The sequence below is a fragment of the Paramisgurnus dabryanus genome, chromosome 15, assembly GCF_030506205.2.
Source record: "Paramisgurnus dabryanus chromosome 15, PD_genome_1.1, whole genome shotgun sequence".
Lineage (NCBI taxonomy): Eukaryota > Metazoa > Chordata > Actinopteri > Cypriniformes > Cobitidae > Paramisgurnus > Paramisgurnus dabryanus.
The window spans coordinates 4,231,497-4,250,548 of record NC_133351.1 but is presented as its reverse complement, the minus strand read 5'-3'; the positions used below and the strand labels follow the sequence as shown (position 1 = coordinate 4,250,548).

Genomic DNA, 19,052 nt, shown 5'->3' with positions numbered 1-19,052 from the left:
TTTGTTGCCCTACAGATACAAGCACAAAGATGTTTTTGGCCTTGCTCGGCTCACGATATCAAAAGAAGAACGCGAGCCATACAGAAAGCGTATCGGGAAACACGTGGCACTTTGTCTACCCATCCACCAAAATGTATCATTGTACCAAAAGCCTTGATAAGCATTTGGATGCACGGTGGCCTTGAGCCAGTGTACACATGATACAAAGGTCTGCACGCTGTAGATATCAAGTGCTATTTACTCATGCCAAGCATTTGTTTAACATGCATTGATTCCCATCCAAAACATGTCACTGTGTTGAAAGTCTAGAGCCGTAAATGCAGTCCAATATGGTGAACCAATTGGGATGATGAGATATGATGAGATGTATGGTTTTAAGGATAAAACCCATGACCTTGACATTGCAAGTATAATTCCCCCCTATTTAAACTAGAGGAACCCTAGGTGCTGACAGGTAAGGCCTGAAACACACTTTCGTGCACTGATGCGTTGCGAAATGCGTCACACCGCAATGCATAAAACAATGGTGCATTCTTCATGGATAAAAGTAAATGTCTAAACCTAAATGTCCTAAAGAAAAAGAAAAAATACAACTATTTATGCATTAAAGCACTATTATAATAATCAATCAAGTGGCGGTAAAGCAATACATCAGCTCAAGATGAAATTAAACAACCCGCAATATTTCATAAGTACCACAACCTCCAGATATTAAAGGGCACCCACTCAAGCAAAGTGTTGCGGCTGTAAAAGCGAATGCGTCTGACTGACATTGCGTACGTATCAGTGTGATTCGTTTCATCCAGTCAAGATTAAACGGAGATATTAGATGGGGAAAAAGGAATGATAATGGTTTGGTGGTGCAGAATCGTCCCTAAAAGGTTACCATGCATGACATTAAAGTGGATTCATGGATGCTGGGGATGTTGCAGTATTACCTTCTCATTCCTTGACAATCTCAATGGAAAGAGGCAGAAGAAGAGAAACTTCCCCCAGTTGAGAATAGCCGCAAAGCACCAGTTCAGACGGGCCATCCTGGTCAGCACCGTATCCCGGCAAACTCAATCCAATTCCGATTCGGTCTCGAGGATGCAGCGACCCCAGGCTCTGAATCCAAAGTCAAACCAGAAGCGTGGTCCTTCTTCATTCAGTAAGCCAGCGTTTCTCAATGGGACGACAGCTTGACTCAGGTTAAACGCACCCCTGATGTGAGCGCCGTGCGGCGGGTCGCTGCTGTCTCGCACACACTGGATGCTGCAGTGTTCCTCCAGCCATGAGAAGAGGAGGCGGAGGGGGGGTGAGAGGAGAAAATGGAGCGGGGGGCGGGTGAGTGGGTGCCAGAACCGCGCAGAGATAATCACCAAAAGAGAAACAGAAGGATCGGTGATAGAGACTAGGGTGCAATAAATGCCATTTGCAAAGCACTGGATAAAGGTAAAAAATCTGTTTTTGCAAATGAACGATGTTATTTCCAAGCTGGCTAAAAGAAAGTCTAATTTTAAGAATAAATATTGGACACTGGTGGGACGCAAAGTGATGCTTGAAACCAGAACCAACTTGTTCCTTAGTGGGAAATTTCTCATCCTAAGTTTGTTTAAGCACCTAAAGTTTTTCCTGTACTCATTTCCTGTATGTACAGCATACATAACATTATTTACACACTATGCATTTTAACCCTTTAACTGGCGCAGCCCTTTGAAAAGGTGATGTACACCTTCAAATTAATATAACTCTGGCATTTTTTTGGTCTAGAAGCATAATTTTGGTCTTGTTTTTTACGGAATTGTCTGGAGGTGAAAATATATATATATTTTTATAGGAGTTTACATTTATTTGTAATAAATAAAAAATGTAATATAGTATAATATTTTTATACATAAAATTATCAAAAACTGAGGTTTGTGTTGGTTTGCTACAACAATATATATGCAACATAATGTACATTTTATTTGGATGTTTTAGTTTTTTTATAATCGTGTCATTGAGACTTTACTGAAAGTAAGCAAGCATCTTTCCCATCTTAGATTTTTGTTTTTTCACTCTTTTGCATAAAAACACCATTTTGCCACTCTTATCATATCTGGTTGAAACCAAACTTATATATATAGTTATATAGTTATAGGGCTGTCAAAATTAATGTGTTTAAAAAAAAATTAACACCACTAATTTTATTAACGTGAAATTAACGCAACGCGCAATTTCTGTTTGACCCTTGGTTTAGCCCATAGTTGGATACATTTTGACATAAATGTGACTGGTGCTGTCTAAATGAGTCTGAGATTTTTTATAAAAATAAGAACATTAAGCCATTGTCTAGCAATCCCAATGCTCTATAGTCGTTAAACATCTAAAATGATCTTTTTTGTACAATTTCTAAGAGGTGTATTGTCCTAAATGCTTAACTAATTCACAAAAAGTGGTTGTCCATCCACTTGCACGTCTGAGATTTTGGTTTCGGTTTAAAGTATTTAGTAATGTGAAAATAAAGTGCAGGACTTGCTTGATGTAAAAATAATTATTAAGAGAGAAAAAGTTTGGCGCCTGACTAATTTTAAAAGAGTTACAAGACTTGAAAACGATCTTCATCCCACTGACTGACACATCTGAAGCGTGTGCACACAAGACGCGCGAGAACCCGACCCCAATATATGCACATATATACAGAATTACAGATTTAAAAATATCTGTTTTAACAAGAATTCACGCAGATATAAGCTGTATTGTCTTATGCGAATGTTTGATTAACTATTGAGGAAAAATACTTGATGTGTAACATTTATATTAGATTCTTGCATAACCTTAAACTCGTCTCATTGTCAATTAGATAATAAAAATTTAACATATGGGTCAATGACATGACATTATTTATATTGTGTCTGTATGGTTAAATGTAAAAGGATTAATTTTTTAAAAATAAATTTGCAGGTTACTTGCAAACATTCTGTTTTTTGAGGACTAAGTCTATCATTTCTGGCTTTATTTCATCTTTACAGAATATTTGGGGGCTAATTGCAAAAATATAAATATAAAATTTAAAAAATATAAATATATTCATAAAAAATGTGGAATAAAATATAATCATCTAGTTAAGTGTAATATGATTTTTTTACATACATTTTTACATCATTTGTCAAAGATTATTTAGAAAACAGAGCTGTTTTCAGCATATATCAGGCCAAAACATTTAACATAAAATTGACATTTAGAAATAAATAATAAAATGATATTTTAAAATGTTTGTTTTATGATTATGCTTGCATGCCATCAAGGTGGATAAAATATTTAATATTTCTCATTCTTTGGCACAATTGGCGGCACCATTTGACATTATCAGGTCCATTCAGTGTTAACTTTCATAAAAATTATGCAACTGTTATTTTTATTGCATAAAATTAACATTAATACATGTGCATTGAAATAAACCTGATGCATGCTTTTAAAACACGTTTTTAAAAAAGATTTTAGAATTTCTCATCTTACCAAACTGTTTTTTTCACTGACCCATCTCTTAATATTGGTTTTGATTTTGTGTGTGCCAAATCTATTAGTTTTACCACACTGTAAAAAAATTCCGTAGAAATTGCAGCTGGGGTGCCGGTAACTTACCGTAGATTTAAATTTATGTTTTTTACTGGCAATATTTTGTTCAAAGTTAAATGAACATTAAACATTTACAAGTCTTTGTCCTTTCAGAGTAAAACTAAAAAAACAGCATCAAGCAAAACATTGTGGGAAACAAAATCTGAAGCAAAAAACAGAAAAAAGGTTGATGATGATTACTGGTTCCCAGAATGCTTTGCATGAGGCTGTTATTGTATAGTTTTATTCTGTAAAGATAAAGACTTGTTAATATTTAAAATTTATTTAACTTTGAACAAACTCTTGCCAGTAAATAACATAAATTTAAATCTACGGTAAATTACCAGCAACCCAGCTGCAATAACATTGTAATTTCTACGGATTTTTTTTGCAGTGATTTATGTGGTAATTTTGTTTTTAAACTTAAAAAAAACTCTTATGATTCTGTCAACTTCAAACAGGTGTAGTTCTGTCATGTTTTGTCAGATTCCAACAAATCATACATTGTTTTATAGTTTTTTTTATTTATAGAGAATGTCAAAATATAAATAACTAATTTATGAAAATATGCTCAATCCCACTCACTCTGCCAGCACGGGTCACAAATGATGCAGAAACAAATAGAAATGGAGAAAGAAAATGTCTTCTGAAAGGAAATTTCATATACAAATGTTGAAAATGTAAACAGGCTGATGTAAGTTAAATGCTCCATGCAAGGAAAGAGAAGTTATGGGAACCTGTGGTTTTTCTATCTTCTGTTTCCATAAGTTTAATAGATTTTTTTTAAAACATCTCTAATGTTTTTGAAACATGTCTATGTATCATGGTTTCACTACTAACAAACATACATTTGCATAACGCATCAATATTTGTCCACACCCCTGCTACTTAAAGTATTTCCTTATACCCAGATTCACAACAAGTTTCTTTGTCAAGTTTTTGGGAAAATTTCAGTCAAGTTATAGATTGCAGCTTTTAAGTGCCGTTTTTTATGCAAAAGATAAAAAAAAACAGGGGAAGATGCTTCAAAGTCTCAATGATACAAGTTTTAAAAAACTACAACAACCCAGTAAATGTGCTTTATGTTGTTTAATTTTATAATGAAAGCAAAATATTTAAGAATGTGGTCAATGCATCAGTGACTGTATTTGACGCAAGATTTTGATTCTTGATGGCATAACATCATGTCCATGGGTACAATGAAAAATGACCACATCAAATGGAGTGCTGCACCCCCGGCAGACTCTCTGACAACAGCAAGCAGCAACGTAATTAAGATTGACTCCGGACTACTGTCCCTGCGGAGCGCTTCTGCCTGTCCGAGTGAAAGCACTCATTAGGAATATTAAGAATAATAGATTCCACCATTACAATAGACCCACAGTCACAACAAACTATAGCATTATACATGAAAAATGAATATAAACAGAGCAGTGGATGAAACACCCATTCTATTACTCATGAATTCTGAGTACCACCTTCAAATCTAAATGTCAACATTTTTAAGATGGTATTTATGATCTAAACACACACACACACACACACACACACACACACACACACACACACACACACACACACACACACACACACACACAATCTAAGGGCAAAGGATTTACCAGAAGGAAAACAGCTGATACCTCAATACAACAATCTATAATTTACAGCCAGTACCATAAACATTTTCTAATTCTGAGCTCATGTCAAAAGGTTCTTAACAGTGATGACTTAAATTAATAATTTCTTCTTATTTTAAAACATTTTTCTAAAGAATTTTTTTCACTACAGATATCACATAACCTCTTGTGCAATATAAAGGTTTCTTCAGAAGGTTCTTTATGAAACCAAACTGTGAAAAATGATTATTCAATGGTATTGTGTAGCATCTTTAAAAGTGTAGGACTGAAACTGCTCAACAACAACATTCACATAGATGCTGTTGTAAAGATAAAATCCTATAATGCATTGCGACAAGCCAGAAAAAAACAATCCAGGCAAAATCCCAGTATAAATCTATACAAAACTATAGATCATATATATGAAGAGCTCCAAAGGCAATAAATCCATTTTGACTAATTTCGGTAAAAACGTGTTTTCTATATATAAGAAAGTGACAAGATGAAAAACACTATTTTCTGTTACAAACTTTCAAATAGCATCTTTAGGTTATAATAACAAATCCATAAATTGATTTATTTTAAATATTTATTATATAAAATATTTTTTCCGCAAAATGCAATAAAGTTTTTTTTTTCAAAATGCTATAAATGTATTGAATCAATATATAAATGTGCATTCATCTTTGCCATGTTATATTTATTTAGTTAACTAGTGGTATACACGGATAAAAAAACATTAAATGGCATTAATCAAAAGACTCACTTTGTCAGACAACAGAAGAACAATGTCATTGTTGCTGTCATCCTTGGGACGTCATCGCTGAACTTTTTTGACAGCGATCGATCAGCTGTAAAATGTTTTGGTCCTGCTCAATTTTTGTTGACTTCGATTAAAATAATGGAAAGTTTTTCGTAAGATCATCTGGGGTCAATGTGTTAGCATGACAGAAGCTTGATGCTGTCGGGAGAACAAGCAACAGCCGGCATTTTTCCTTTGCCTGAGTGCCTCTCACTTAAATTATTTGATTTTGATGGCTTACGTTTCTTCCCGGCCACATATTTATCAATGTCACCAAAAGTATTATATTGTTTTTGTTTGTTTGTTGATTACAGAGTACAAAGTAGATGAGGAAAACCAAGATTCTGTGTGTATTCAAAGCGGCGCCATTGTTTGTTTACATTGCGTGGAATGGTGCGCTGTGATTGGTTAAGCGGATTTATTGCATTCTGCAGAGAAGGAGGACTGCCGTTTATTGCGTTTTGGGATAAAAGGGAGAAAAGAAGACAGAATAACACAACGGATATTTGATTTTGCGTAAAATTAAAAATATACTTTTTAATACTGACTTTTTAATACATTGTTTTTTTATTGCATTTATTGCGTTTTGGAACCAAACTCTTCATATACAGTTTATAGAAATATGGAACCCGGATTTTATAAAATAATGCTCCCAAAACGCTGGAACCTTCTGGATGAAATGCCAAAATACAAATATTTTGAGCATCCCTGTGTGGACAGGTTCTTATATTATCTTTCAAAGATTCTTGAGGGGGCTATTTTATAGAAATATTTATAATCTCTTATATAATCCTTTCTACAAATAACATTTTGTGAATTTGTGCAACAGGAATGATCTGTGGATGTTGAAGTTTCTACTGACAGACCAAGCAGTTTTTAAGAGTGTATTTTACTGTAAACTTGGCAACCAAAGTCTAGTGAGACAATGGCTAAGTTAGGGGGTTCACAAAAGATATCAGTATCTACGGGAAAATGTTTCAAATCAGTCACTTCAAACAGGCTGCCTCGAGTTAAAGATTTCCCCAACGTCCACTTAATAATTTCCCCTCTGTTTGCATTCATCACGTTGAAAAAAAGATGTAGAGTCAGCATGCATTTGTGATCAAACACCTTTAACCTTCTGCATGAATACATGATTTATCAAGAGAATAGAGATTGCTCGTAACCACGAGGAGTAAGATGTGTGTTTCTGGGGTCTATGACATTCAGCTAAAGGAGTCTCATGGGACAAATGTTACAGCACAGACGATACAGAACGGAAGGCTTTCTGACAGATTGTGGCAGATTCAGTGGTGGTTTTGGACAGGACTGTGGGTGATAGAGACGGTTTAGCTCTGTGTTTGAAGCAGCCACAATATCTTAAAGCCTTTATGATGCTGAAGCATCTATTATGCATAGATTTCTGAAATGCATGGATTAAAATGCTTTGTGAGCTTACAATTAATAAATGCACACACAAGTAACACAAATAAATTAAGAACCAACTTGCATCTGTACTGTGTGCAGTTCATTGTAAACTTGTGAGAAACTGACTTTATACATGCAATTAGAAATTCATTGAGACCACTTTAGTAACGAAACTTTGGTAACACTTTCTATGAAGCCCAAGCTTATAATGAACTATAGCCCCCTTTATAACTGTTTATTATTACTATTCTATAAATATATTAATAAAAGACACAACAACACCTATACCCCATTATAAAAAAACAGTTAGTAACCCCCCCAAAACCACCTGCAACGGACCAGTAAATAGCAAATTATAGGTCATGGCTTTGACGTAACTAAAGGTTACTTAAAAAAAAGTCCCACCCAAACTTTGTGTTCCAGCGGGAAATACGTCACACCTGTGCCCTTATAACTTCTCTTCTCCCATTTTCCTAAAATAAATAGCACCAAATACAACTCGACACAACTCTAGCTCTCTGCAGATGTCCGTATCATATTAGTTCCTCACAAAATGCAGCTAAACAAATTTCCGTCAGAGGAGTCTCTGGAGAGATATCATCAGATGCCAACCCTTGTGCATTAGTCATAAAATCATAAAGGACGTGGCTCTGCCGGCTTTATGAAGAGGGAAATGAGACAGTACAGATCTCTCAAAATAAAAATAATGCAGGGAAATCAGAAAATGTGTGGAAAGATAAACGTGACCTGGGCGGATCTCTGCTGTGGTCCGTTGTCCAGGGATCACAATACACTTTCGTCCCAAAAAGTGGAAAAACGGCAACGGCTCTGTTATCTTTCAATACAGACAATGACAAGCTGACATCCCCGCTGGGCAGAGGGCATCGAACACAACATGCAGAAAAAAGCAGGATTATATCACACGCTGTGATTTTAACAGAACGGCTCTGACAGCGACATGAAGACAGAAGGATGGGTGTGGAACCGGGAAACTTCCTGTTTGATGCAAGAAAAAAACTCTAGCACCGTGTGCATATCTCGAAACCAGGGCTTTTCTGGGAAATCACGGGTGGGAGAGCTTAGTTTTCATTGTTTCAAGGACATTGTTTAGGAGAGTGAAAGGAAAAAGGACACAGTTGTTTTGGAAAATGTCTAGGAGAAGAGCCAAGAAGGGCAAGTCTGCCGGATTTCTGTCTGATGTTCAATTTCACAACTAAATATACTAAATACGAATATGATGTAAAATAAGTCTCAGGTGTGCCCAGAATGTTTCTGTAAAGTTTCAGCTCAAAATACCCCACAGATCATTAATAATAGCATGGCTAAATTGCCCCTATGTGGGTGGGAGCAAAAACATGCTGTTTTAATTTCTGTACCTATAAATGCAAATGAGCTACAGCTCCTCACTTTCTTACAAACAGACAGTGAGTGCTTTCAGTTAAAATAGATCTGATTAACTCTTTCACCACCATTGATGAGATATCTCGTCAATTAAGAGAAAACGCTTCCCTGCCAATGACGAGATTTTCCGTCTTTCCGCAATACCGCTATTATCCACAACTTTTTAAACCCGAAAGTATTGCCCTATGGCAAGCTGCTGCATGTCCGTGTCTGTTTTAAAGATCGCTCTGAATGGGATCTCTATGAAAAGTCCGTCACAAAAATGGAATTATCTCTGCTTTTTGCTCAAAATGTGGTGTTTTTGCAGAAACCTTCCCATATTCAAAAGCTGATTACAAAAGAACCACTGAAGGTAGGATGAAACGTTTTTTTTTTGTTTGTTTGAAAGCAGAGGGTCTGTTCTTTCATTTGGTATATTGTATGTTTATATATTTAAAGAAGAAAATTTTCAGGAAGGCATTAAACTTTGGTGAAAATCATGAAAAACGCTGGCGCTGGCTGGCAACTTTTTTTAAAAAACGCTGGCGGTGAAAGAGTTAATAAAGTCTGAGACAATAGTATCTAGTGGACAGAGTACAACTCGCTGAGGGTGGAAACTATGGTAATGCAGGACTGTAAGTGGGCGGGGCTTTATCAACGTGACATCACATTGATAAGACAATCAAAACGGCATGTCTAATGAGACTGCTTTGGTTTAATAGGGATTAAAAAACCAGGAGCAGATGGATTATTTTTATCGTATGGGTGGTTGTGTTCACACACTGCCAACACACATTGGGCCCTATCTTGCACCAAGCGCAATTGACTTTGTCAGTGACGCATGTATCATTCGTATTTTGCACCGGCGCACAGCAGGTTTTTCCCTCCACAGACGCACGTCAGCAAACTAGTGAATGAACTTGCGCTCCCTGGGCGGTTCAGCACAAAAAAGGAGGCGTGTTCCGGCACAAACCATCCCTGATGCTATTTTGCAGTTTCAAAAAACAATTGCGCCACTGACCAAAAAAAAATAGTCTAAAGTCAGTGGCGCATTGCGCATGGTTCATTATGCTATTTTAAGGGCGCATGCTTGACCATAATGTATAGCGTGCACAACGCGCACACACTTTGCTTATCTAATCTACACAGATGCAACCGTTATTTTTGCAAATCATAAATTGTTAAAATAAAAAATATTAACACATGAGATAAAGGAAATCATTGTGGTGAGCATTGTGGTGATAGTTTTTATTTATTCTCTTTATTCTCTTATTTATTTTAGTTTCTTGGCTTTCAGCGGTGAGGGTGGACGCAGCGATGTCCTCTGCTGGCGTCAGGTCATGTGTAGAGGCAGATCCACCTCCCGTTACACGGCGTGCCCGATTTATGCTGGCAAGCTTGGGATTCCCCCATCTCCTGACATCATTGTAGCGCTTGGCGCAACGTCTTGGGGGTGCCAGCTGATGAGACAATTGTGGTTATTTCCTCCCACGCCTGTTTAACCTACGCTGCTTTGGGCGGGTTTCTCCTATCCCCATACAAAACAACTTCTCTGTCTTTAACTGCTTTTAAAAGAATGTCGGTCTCCTCGGCTGTGAACCGCTCCTTGCGTCCGCCTGGTAAATCAGTCATAATAATAGCAACCCGCCATGGAACTTGCGCACTTGCGTTTAAAGGGAATGTTGGATAGCGTTCTGATTGGTTTATTTGACGTTGCGCCCAAACCACACCTATGAATAATGAACCTACTTCAGACCAACCCCTTATTGATTTGCGCCTGGCGCAAGAGTTGTTTCTCCTGCCGGGAAAATAGCAACAGCGCCCAAGATCCGCCCACAAAGCCACTTGCGCTTCGTTAAGATAGGGCCCATTATGTCTAAACACCTTGTAAAAGTATAGGGGGCCTTTAACAAAATATCACTGCCACCACAGATGAAGTCCCATGCATTGCAGCTGCAATAAATGAATGCATGATCTCGCTTGGAATCAAAAACCGATACTGAACAAAATATCATCACCATTGCAATTTACCCCAATTGAATTCCTATAATTGAAATCGACCAAGAAGTTAAGAGGTAAGAGATGTGAACAGGCTTTCATTTCCATGTGTTGGGCTTGCTGATGCGTCAGCATATTCTGCTAGAAGGTTCAGGGTGCGTGTGTTTCTTCAAATTAGATTTTGTATTTACTGTACGTGTGAGTGCGGGTGTGTGCTTGTGTGTGTGTGTGTGTGTCCCCTAAGGCTGATTCTTTTATAGATGCTGCACTACTGTATGCTCATTTCCATACATGCTTGAAAAAATGACTCATTTCCTCTGACATAGTGTTTTTGTGTGCACAGCAAAAAGGAGGTTGGATTTTCTTTGTTACGAAGCCTGCTGTGTATAACTCTGTCATAACACTGACTGGCAGGAGATCATGAAGATGGGCTGTCACCATTAATGTGCTCCAAGACAATGGTGAAGTGCAATATTTTTAGTGTGTTGCTAGTACATTTCACTTTTTAAAAAACAGACCTTAATTTTACTCTATATGGAAAAGCATGAAGAGCTCAGATGCAAAACCCTCTGACCACCTGATTATCTGACATGTTTTCTTGTAAATGAGCATTTTGTTTATCAAGCTCTTTCACTTTATTAGCAATAAAAAGGTTATTAGTCAGTAGCCTTTTTACACAAAGATTACGGAAAAATAAACAGAAAATGCATCCGTTTTTTTTTCCGGGATTGATTATTTTTTGGTTCATTCACACTGCCAATGATTTTCCGGAATCTGTGCATGCATTCACACACATACCGTAAACATCCACTTAAGACACGTGACGTGTTTTTTCCACAGTGTCTGAAGTTTGATAATTATCCGTGATTTCTCTCGAGAAACCACGCGCATGCATTTTAGTTTATGACAAGGTCATTTGGTGCATGTGATGCGCTGTTTTGTCAAGCTGGTGAATGATCTCAGCTTAAGCGCCGTGGATAGTGACAAGCTCCCTGATCTCTGCTTCAGTCCAGTTTGCCGACATTTCTTGTGGATGTTGATCTGCATTTAAATCCATGGCAAAGAGCTGAACCATAACTTCTGGTTGCGACGACACGGGCATCCTCACTACAACATGACCCTTAAGGCATTGTTTTGCCTCTTTTTTCACACAAACAGCTTTCCATGAATGTTACGCCAATGTTACTGGGTCCTCTTTATGGGAGAAATCCAATAACATTTACGGGACGTGTTTGTGTTCAAACAGAAGCCTCTCAGAAAATTTTTGGTCATTATTTTGGGACCAAATTGCTGTGTGAATAGGGTTAGCAATTGAAATGCCTTATTTAAAAAAAATTTACTTTAGTCCTTTCATTGGCATTTAACAAGTTTGACTGTTTTTTTCTGCAAAGTACCCTGTAAGTACAGTAAGTACATGCAAAAATCTCCATTTCCTAAAAAGTCTCTAGTCACTCTCTAAATAAGGTAAAAGGCTCAAAAATTCGGTCAATATCCTAATATATTTGGTAAATCTTCCTTTAATCTCGAGAGCAAGCTTGCAGTCTGCCTTGAGGTGAGCCACCGCACGTCCCGTACCCCTGTTTGCCACTGGGTGTCTGGGCATGGCCTGTAGCATTTATACCATGTAAAAAAATCCTTGATATACACATGCCGTCGTTCATCAAATTTTTTTATTGAATTTGTCTTCCGTGCACTTTGCTGAAAAATCGTTGTAGCATTTAATGGATTCTGCCAAAAAAATCAGTATTTCTGAATGGCCTGAGGTCAGGATTAGGTGGATATAAAGCCAAGTATTTTACAAACATATCATATGTGCCAAGAGCATTTGGTTAATAACATTATCTCATTTTTACATACTAGTTCATAGCTCTTCATATAATATATAAATATATATATATATTAGGGCTGTCACTTTTCGTTCGAAAATCGATTGCACAATCGATCGGACCAACCAAAAAAAGTTTCAAAAACGAAAATAGGCAATCAATTTTAACCAAATATGTACACTATTAATTTTAAAAGAATTAAACAGTTAAAAATATAGATATAACAAAACTCACAAACAAGCAAAAAAAGAAAATAAATAATTCCGAAAGTGCATTAGGTGTGCGGAAGCTAGACAGAAAATACCCAGCAATTTTACGCACCTATAGTTTCACGCTTTCAATCGCTGCATCTAGTGTTTTGCAAAGAAAATGGAGGACAACGTCAATAAACCTGTGCAACACGAGAGAGCGTCGAAATTGTGACCTTACAGGAGATGATGAGTTATGACAAGGAGCCACCCTTGCGAGCTGACAGCGACCCGCTTTTGTGATTGAAGATTGGCAGTACGAAATACGCAGCTGGCAACGAAGTACCCGAGTTTCCCTGGGACATCAGTGCGGTCGGAGTGCGTCTTCTCAACAGATGGACATTTAGTGAATGAAAAGCGTTCTGCTCTTGACCCCTAAAATGTTGATCGACTTGTTTTCCTGACCAATAATTTGTAATGGCCCTATTCTTTTTGGGCATTTCATTATGCCTGCCTAGTGCCGCCTAAGTGTCGGTTACGTTTAATAAAAAAATACACAGCATGTTCTCAACTTCAAGTAAGTCTATTTAAAGTTTCATTTTTGAACAGTTGTTTGAAATGGATCGAATCATTATTTAAAATAATTTTTGAATTGCCAAAATCATAAAAGCAGCCGGTTGAAGCCTGCAGTAATGTTTTTCATTTATGGCAGCAGTCCACTCTGCATATTTTTTTAGAGAATGTTGCACTACTGTTGCTGTTTTTTATTCTGCACGAAACTTAATGACAATGAATTAGAAATATTGCTGACTTGTGCGTTTCAGGCGCTCTCTTTACATTTGTCTGTTATTTGGCGTTGAAAATGGAAACGTCTTTTTAGACATGGAAAATCGATTTTACAATCGATTCAATGAACACTTATATATTAAAAATCGAAAATGATTTTTTCATAAAAGTGACAGCCCAAATATATATAAATAAATATATTATATTTATAAATAAATATACACTCACCTAAAGGATTATTAGAAACACCTGTTCAGTTTCTCATTAATGCAATTATCTAATCAACCAATCACATGGCAGTTGCTTCAATGCATTTAGGGGTGTGGTCAAGACAATCTCCTGAACTCCAAACTGAATGTCAAAACGGGAAAGAACGATGATTTAAGCAATTTTGAGCATGGCATGGTTGTTGGTGCCAGACGGGCCGGTCTGAGTATTTCACAATCGGCTCAGTTACTGGGATTTTCACGCACAACTATTTCTAGGGTTTACAAAGAATGGTGTGAAAAGGGAAAAACATTCAGTATGCAGCAGTCCTGTGGGCGAAAATGTGTTGTTGATGCTAAAAGTCAGAATGGAGAATAGGCCGACTGCTTCAAGCTGATAGAAGAACAAATTTGACTGAAATAACCACTCGTTACAGCCGAGGTATGCAGCAAAGCATTTGTGAAGCCACAACACACACAACCATGAGGGGGATGGGCTACAACATATATATATAAAGAGGTGGGTAGGTAGAAAGAAAGAGAGCAAAAGTAGTAGTGTCAGCTGTTTTGCTTTGTTATAGATATATACAGTATGATTGCCAACTTTAACACAACATCAGTGATTAATGAAATCAATTACCCTTTCACCTCCTTCTATTGACCCCAAAGCCATTCAGAAGATTGAAAAGCCTACAAAATGTAGTCTCAGTGATTAATTCATTAAAACATCTCATCCCACTTAGGATCCAGCCGTTGAACACTGGTTTCCATGCATACATTACATGAAATTCAGCAACCTAAAGCCAGTGCTTATAAGAACATAATATGGGTATGTACAACATAAATAATGCTCACAGTCAATGAATGAAAGTGATTTTCCTATGTATAACAAAGAAAACATTTAGGTTAAACATGACTAGAGATCCTGCAAATACTGTGATATTACAATAACAGAGGTTATTATATTTGAAAAAACTAAAATATTTCTGGATTGACAGTGTGGTTATTTCAAATGCCCTGTTAATTACATTTACATTTATGTATTTGCCAGGCACTTTTATCCAAAGCGACTTGCAGTGCATTAGAAGGCATACATTTTTATCAGCAAACTGTATGTGTTTCCTGGGATCAAACCCACAATGCAATGTTCTACCAATGAGCTACACAAAAGCACAATTCCACAGGGAGATCTTGGTTTTATGACATTTATAAATAAATCAAGACTAGGTTTTCATGTTAAGGTGAGCTATTCCTTTAAGATTCTTTCCAGTTTCTGCTCATGTGGCTAAAAGTTTTCGATTTTCTTATCAGACCGAGAGAAAAGTAAAAAACTACACCAGAGAAGAAAGTTAGCAGAAGCATCCTGTGTGCTGCAGCTACACAACCAAGCTTTAATTGGGCTTCTTTTGTCTCGAAACTGAACATTTCTGTGGCCCTTTATCAAAAGCGCATAAAGGAGGGGAAAGGAGGTAAAGAAAAGACAAGAAAGGAGGGAAACACTGAAGAATATCCTCTTCACATCTCTTCTCCTCCAGGATATTTGGTTCTAGTGTCTTATCAAGACGTGACGCACGGGGTCCTCTTCCTCCAACTGAACGGAGCCCATTTAATCCCGCCACTGAATGGAAACTAATCAGGAAGAGTGTGGGAACCCAAGCGTACAGTTTCGTATAGATTCGTGCTGACTGAGGGGTCTTGGGCTGTGCCAGAATGTGTCTGCTATCCACCTGCCCAATATCCGCAGTCATTTGAGAAGACATTCTGCGCATGCCCTGGCTCCAGACTGACATTTTTACGTAACATGGCAGCGCCCATAGTTAGACATTTTAAGTATTTTTGCCAACTTTTATGAGTTCATTAGCATATAAATTATATCGTACTTAAATATGTTAACTCTAAAAAACTACAAGTATTTTGTAAATACATCTATATTCTATACGTTCAAGTATTTTTTTAAACTTTTATAAATTCGCTAGCATACAAATCATCTTGCGGTCCACAGACATGAACTTTAAACGTACAAAACTACAAGTATTTTAAATTTAACAGGTTCTTTAAACGCTAGTGTGACCTCTTTGAGAGGTTCTGGGCTTTATTTTTTATAAAGGGTATTTAAACTAGTGAGGATTTCCTCATTACAATTCTTAAACAAGAGGAACATAACAGGGTCACGCATGCTTGACCCGTCAGACCGCCATGTAATCATCTACGCCTCTAATGAAGGCTTTGCTTTCTCATCCTCTCAGTTAAAAAAGAAGATAAGCCAATGAAAAGCCATTGAAGGTCCCAGGCCAATAAGCCCCTCTCGCCCCACATTCAAACACCACCCATTGTTAAGTGAAGCTCAGGATGTTCCCCGTGGGAATGGGTGAGGTGTCGGAAGATGCTAACAGATCATTGCACAAAAACTTTGGGTTAAAGTACAAATCAAAACACACAGACTAGATCCAAGCACAGATGACATATTCAGTCATTTGCAAATCTAATTTTTTTGCAATATATATTTAAAAAATTATTTTATATATATATATATATATTCTTTTGTAAAAAATTTGGTTTCCAAATGACTGAATGTGTCGTCTGTGCTTGCTTCAAATTCCAAAATATTTATATATGGTTTGCTTTCTACAAAATGTATTTAACATATATTTAAAACATATTTTTGGCCAAATAATTTTATATTTATATATATATATATAAATAATTTTAATAATTTTTTTGCCATATGGGCTACACCAGTGTTTGTCATAGGTTTATTAAGCCCATACAGCAAAAAAATATTTCTTTGGCCAAAAATATGTTTTAAATATATGCTAAATACATTTTGTAGAAAGTTAAGCTTAATAAAATATATTTTTGAATTTGAAGAAATATTTATTTTTACCTTATATTATATATTAACATATATTTTAAAATGAATTTCAGGGGCAACAAATACATTTCTAATTTTACAACCCATAGGGCAAAAATATTTTTATATTGGTAAAAAATATAAAGTACACTGTAAAAAGATATGCAGCATTTTTGTCAAATCAACAAATATTTTTGTTACTTTAACTTAACAATTTCAACTTGAAGTTATATCAACTTTTCACAAGCCAAACTTGAAATAGTAGGTTAAATTGACTTGCAAAACGTCTCGGGTTACGAATGTAACCATTGTTCCCCGAGAAGGGAACGAGACGCTGCGTCGCCGAAGCTACGCTATGGGAACGCCCTCTGCGTGATTGCGTCTGAAGCACGTATGTCAAATCAGTCCAATGGTCAAGTGACACGTCATAGGCGGGTGACGTGGGAACCAGGAAGCTATAAAAAGAGCACCCAGCAAGCCAACTTCAGCTAAATTGTGCCGAAGCAAGGCGAGACAGGGATGCAGGGAGTATGGCAGGGAGACGCAGCGTCTCGTTCCCTTCTCGGGGAACAATGGTTACATTCGTAACCCGAGACGTTCCCCTTCGAGGGAACTCGAGCTGCGTCGCCGAAGCTACGCTATGGGAACGATGTACCAAAACACCATACTACCAAATGCCTGTCTGTGTGTAAAAACGCGCACAGCTTAAGACATGAGCACCTGGGCTCCAGGCGTAGCACCAACATCTAACTCGTAAAACCGAACGAATGTGAGCGGAGAGGACCAGCCTGCCGCATCACAGACATCCTGCATTGAAGCCCCTAGCCACAAGGCCTTAGAGGCTGCCATACCCCGGGTAGAATGAGCCCTGACGGCGATAGGTGAAGGCCGTCCAGTGGTCTCATAGGCCAGAGAGATAGTCTCAACTATCCACTTACTGAGTGTCTGCTTGGTCGCCGGCAGGCCTTTCTTGGGCGAGCCAAAGCACACAAACAGTTGCTCAGACCTCCTCCACAAAGAAGATCTGTGAACATAGGCATCCAGTGCTCGCACTGGACACACCAAGTTAAGCTTTTCCTGATTCCTATCCCTAAATGGGGGAGGACAGAGGGCCTGAAGTACGACAGGTCGTGGCACATTAGTCGGTACCTTAGGCACATAGCTGGGCCTTGGGTACAAGAAAGCCTTAACCATCCCCGGCGCGAATTCAAGGCACGTAGGGGAAACCGACAGGGCCTGAAGGTCACCCACTCTCCTCAGAGAAGTGACTGCCAACAGAAGTACTGTCTTAAGTGCCACAAACTTGACTGGAACGGTCTCAATGGGCTCAAACGGAGCCATGGACAGACCTTCCAGCACAACGGCCAGGTCCCAAGCTGGGACCCTGGGTCGGACTACAGGCCTCAGCCTCCGAGTGCCACGAAGGAAGCGAACCACCAGCGGGTCTCTCCCAAGGGATTGCCCGACCAAAGGAACATGGTAAGCCGAGATGGCCGCCACATACACCTTCAGTGTAGAAGGAGATAACCCTGCGGTGAACTTTTCCTGCAGAAACTCCAAGACTGTACCAATTGGGCAGTTCACAGGGTCATGCAGGTGTTTGCTGCACCAGGAAGTAAAGACTCTCCATTTAAAGGCATAAAGCTTCCTCGTGGAGGGAGCTCTGGAGTGAAGAATGGTCTCAGCAGCCTCAGCTGAGAGACCAGATTCTATGAGTCTGGCCCCCTCAGTGGCCAGACCCACAGTTTCCATAACTCTGGGCGGGGGTGAAGAATCGAGCCACCCGCCAGAGAGAGGAGATCCCTCCTGACGGGTATTTCCCAAGGTGAGCCGTCGAGGAGGGCCACCAGGTCCGAGAACCATATCCGGTTCGGCCAGAGTGGGGCTACCAACAACAAGCGGACGTTGTTGCGACGAACCCTCTCCAGAACTCCCGGGAGCAGAGCGATCGGGGGAAAAGCGTACAGCCGTAGCCTCGGCCACGGCTGAACCATGGCATCCAGTCCCAGCGGTGCTGGAAGTGTGAGAGAAAACCATAGCGGACAGTGTGTCGTCTCTCTGGACGCAAACAGATCCACTTCCGCCTGGTAAAATCTCGCCCAGATGGACTCCACCACCTGAGGGTGGAGCCTCCACTCCCCGGGCCTCAGCCCCTGTCTCGACAGGACGTCTGCTCCCTGATTCAGACACCCGGGAATGTACACTGCTCTGAGGGACAGCAACTTCCCCTGTGTCCACAGAAGGATATGGCGCGCCAATTTGTACAAAGGGCGTGAACGCAAACCCCCCTGGTGGTTGATGTACGCGACTACCGACGTGTTGTCTGTCCGGACTAACACGTGATGGCCCCGCAGGTGAGGGATGAAACATCTCAGGGCGAAGAACACTGCCATCATCTCTAGGCAATTTATGT

The 19,052-nt window shown here is 38.7% G+C and overlaps 1 protein-coding gene across 6 annotated transcripts in view; it reads right to left on the bottom strand.

Moving 5' to 3' along the window:
• tns1b (tensin 1b) overlaps positions 1-19,052 on the bottom strand; it is a 320,658-nt gene that overhangs the window by 264,045 nt on the left and 37,561 nt on the right. Inside the window, exon 1 of one of the 6 annotated variants that reach the window (XM_065252282.2) lies at positions 939-1,051. The exons of the other annotated variants lie outside the window; for them this stretch is intronic. Coding sequence (XP_065108354.1) covers positions 939-1,034 — 96 coding nt within the window. The 5' untranslated portion in view covers positions 1,035-1,051. Of the gene's footprint in view, positions 1-938; positions 1,052-19,052 lie in introns of those variants that run through there. 6 annotated transcript variants of the gene reach the window in all.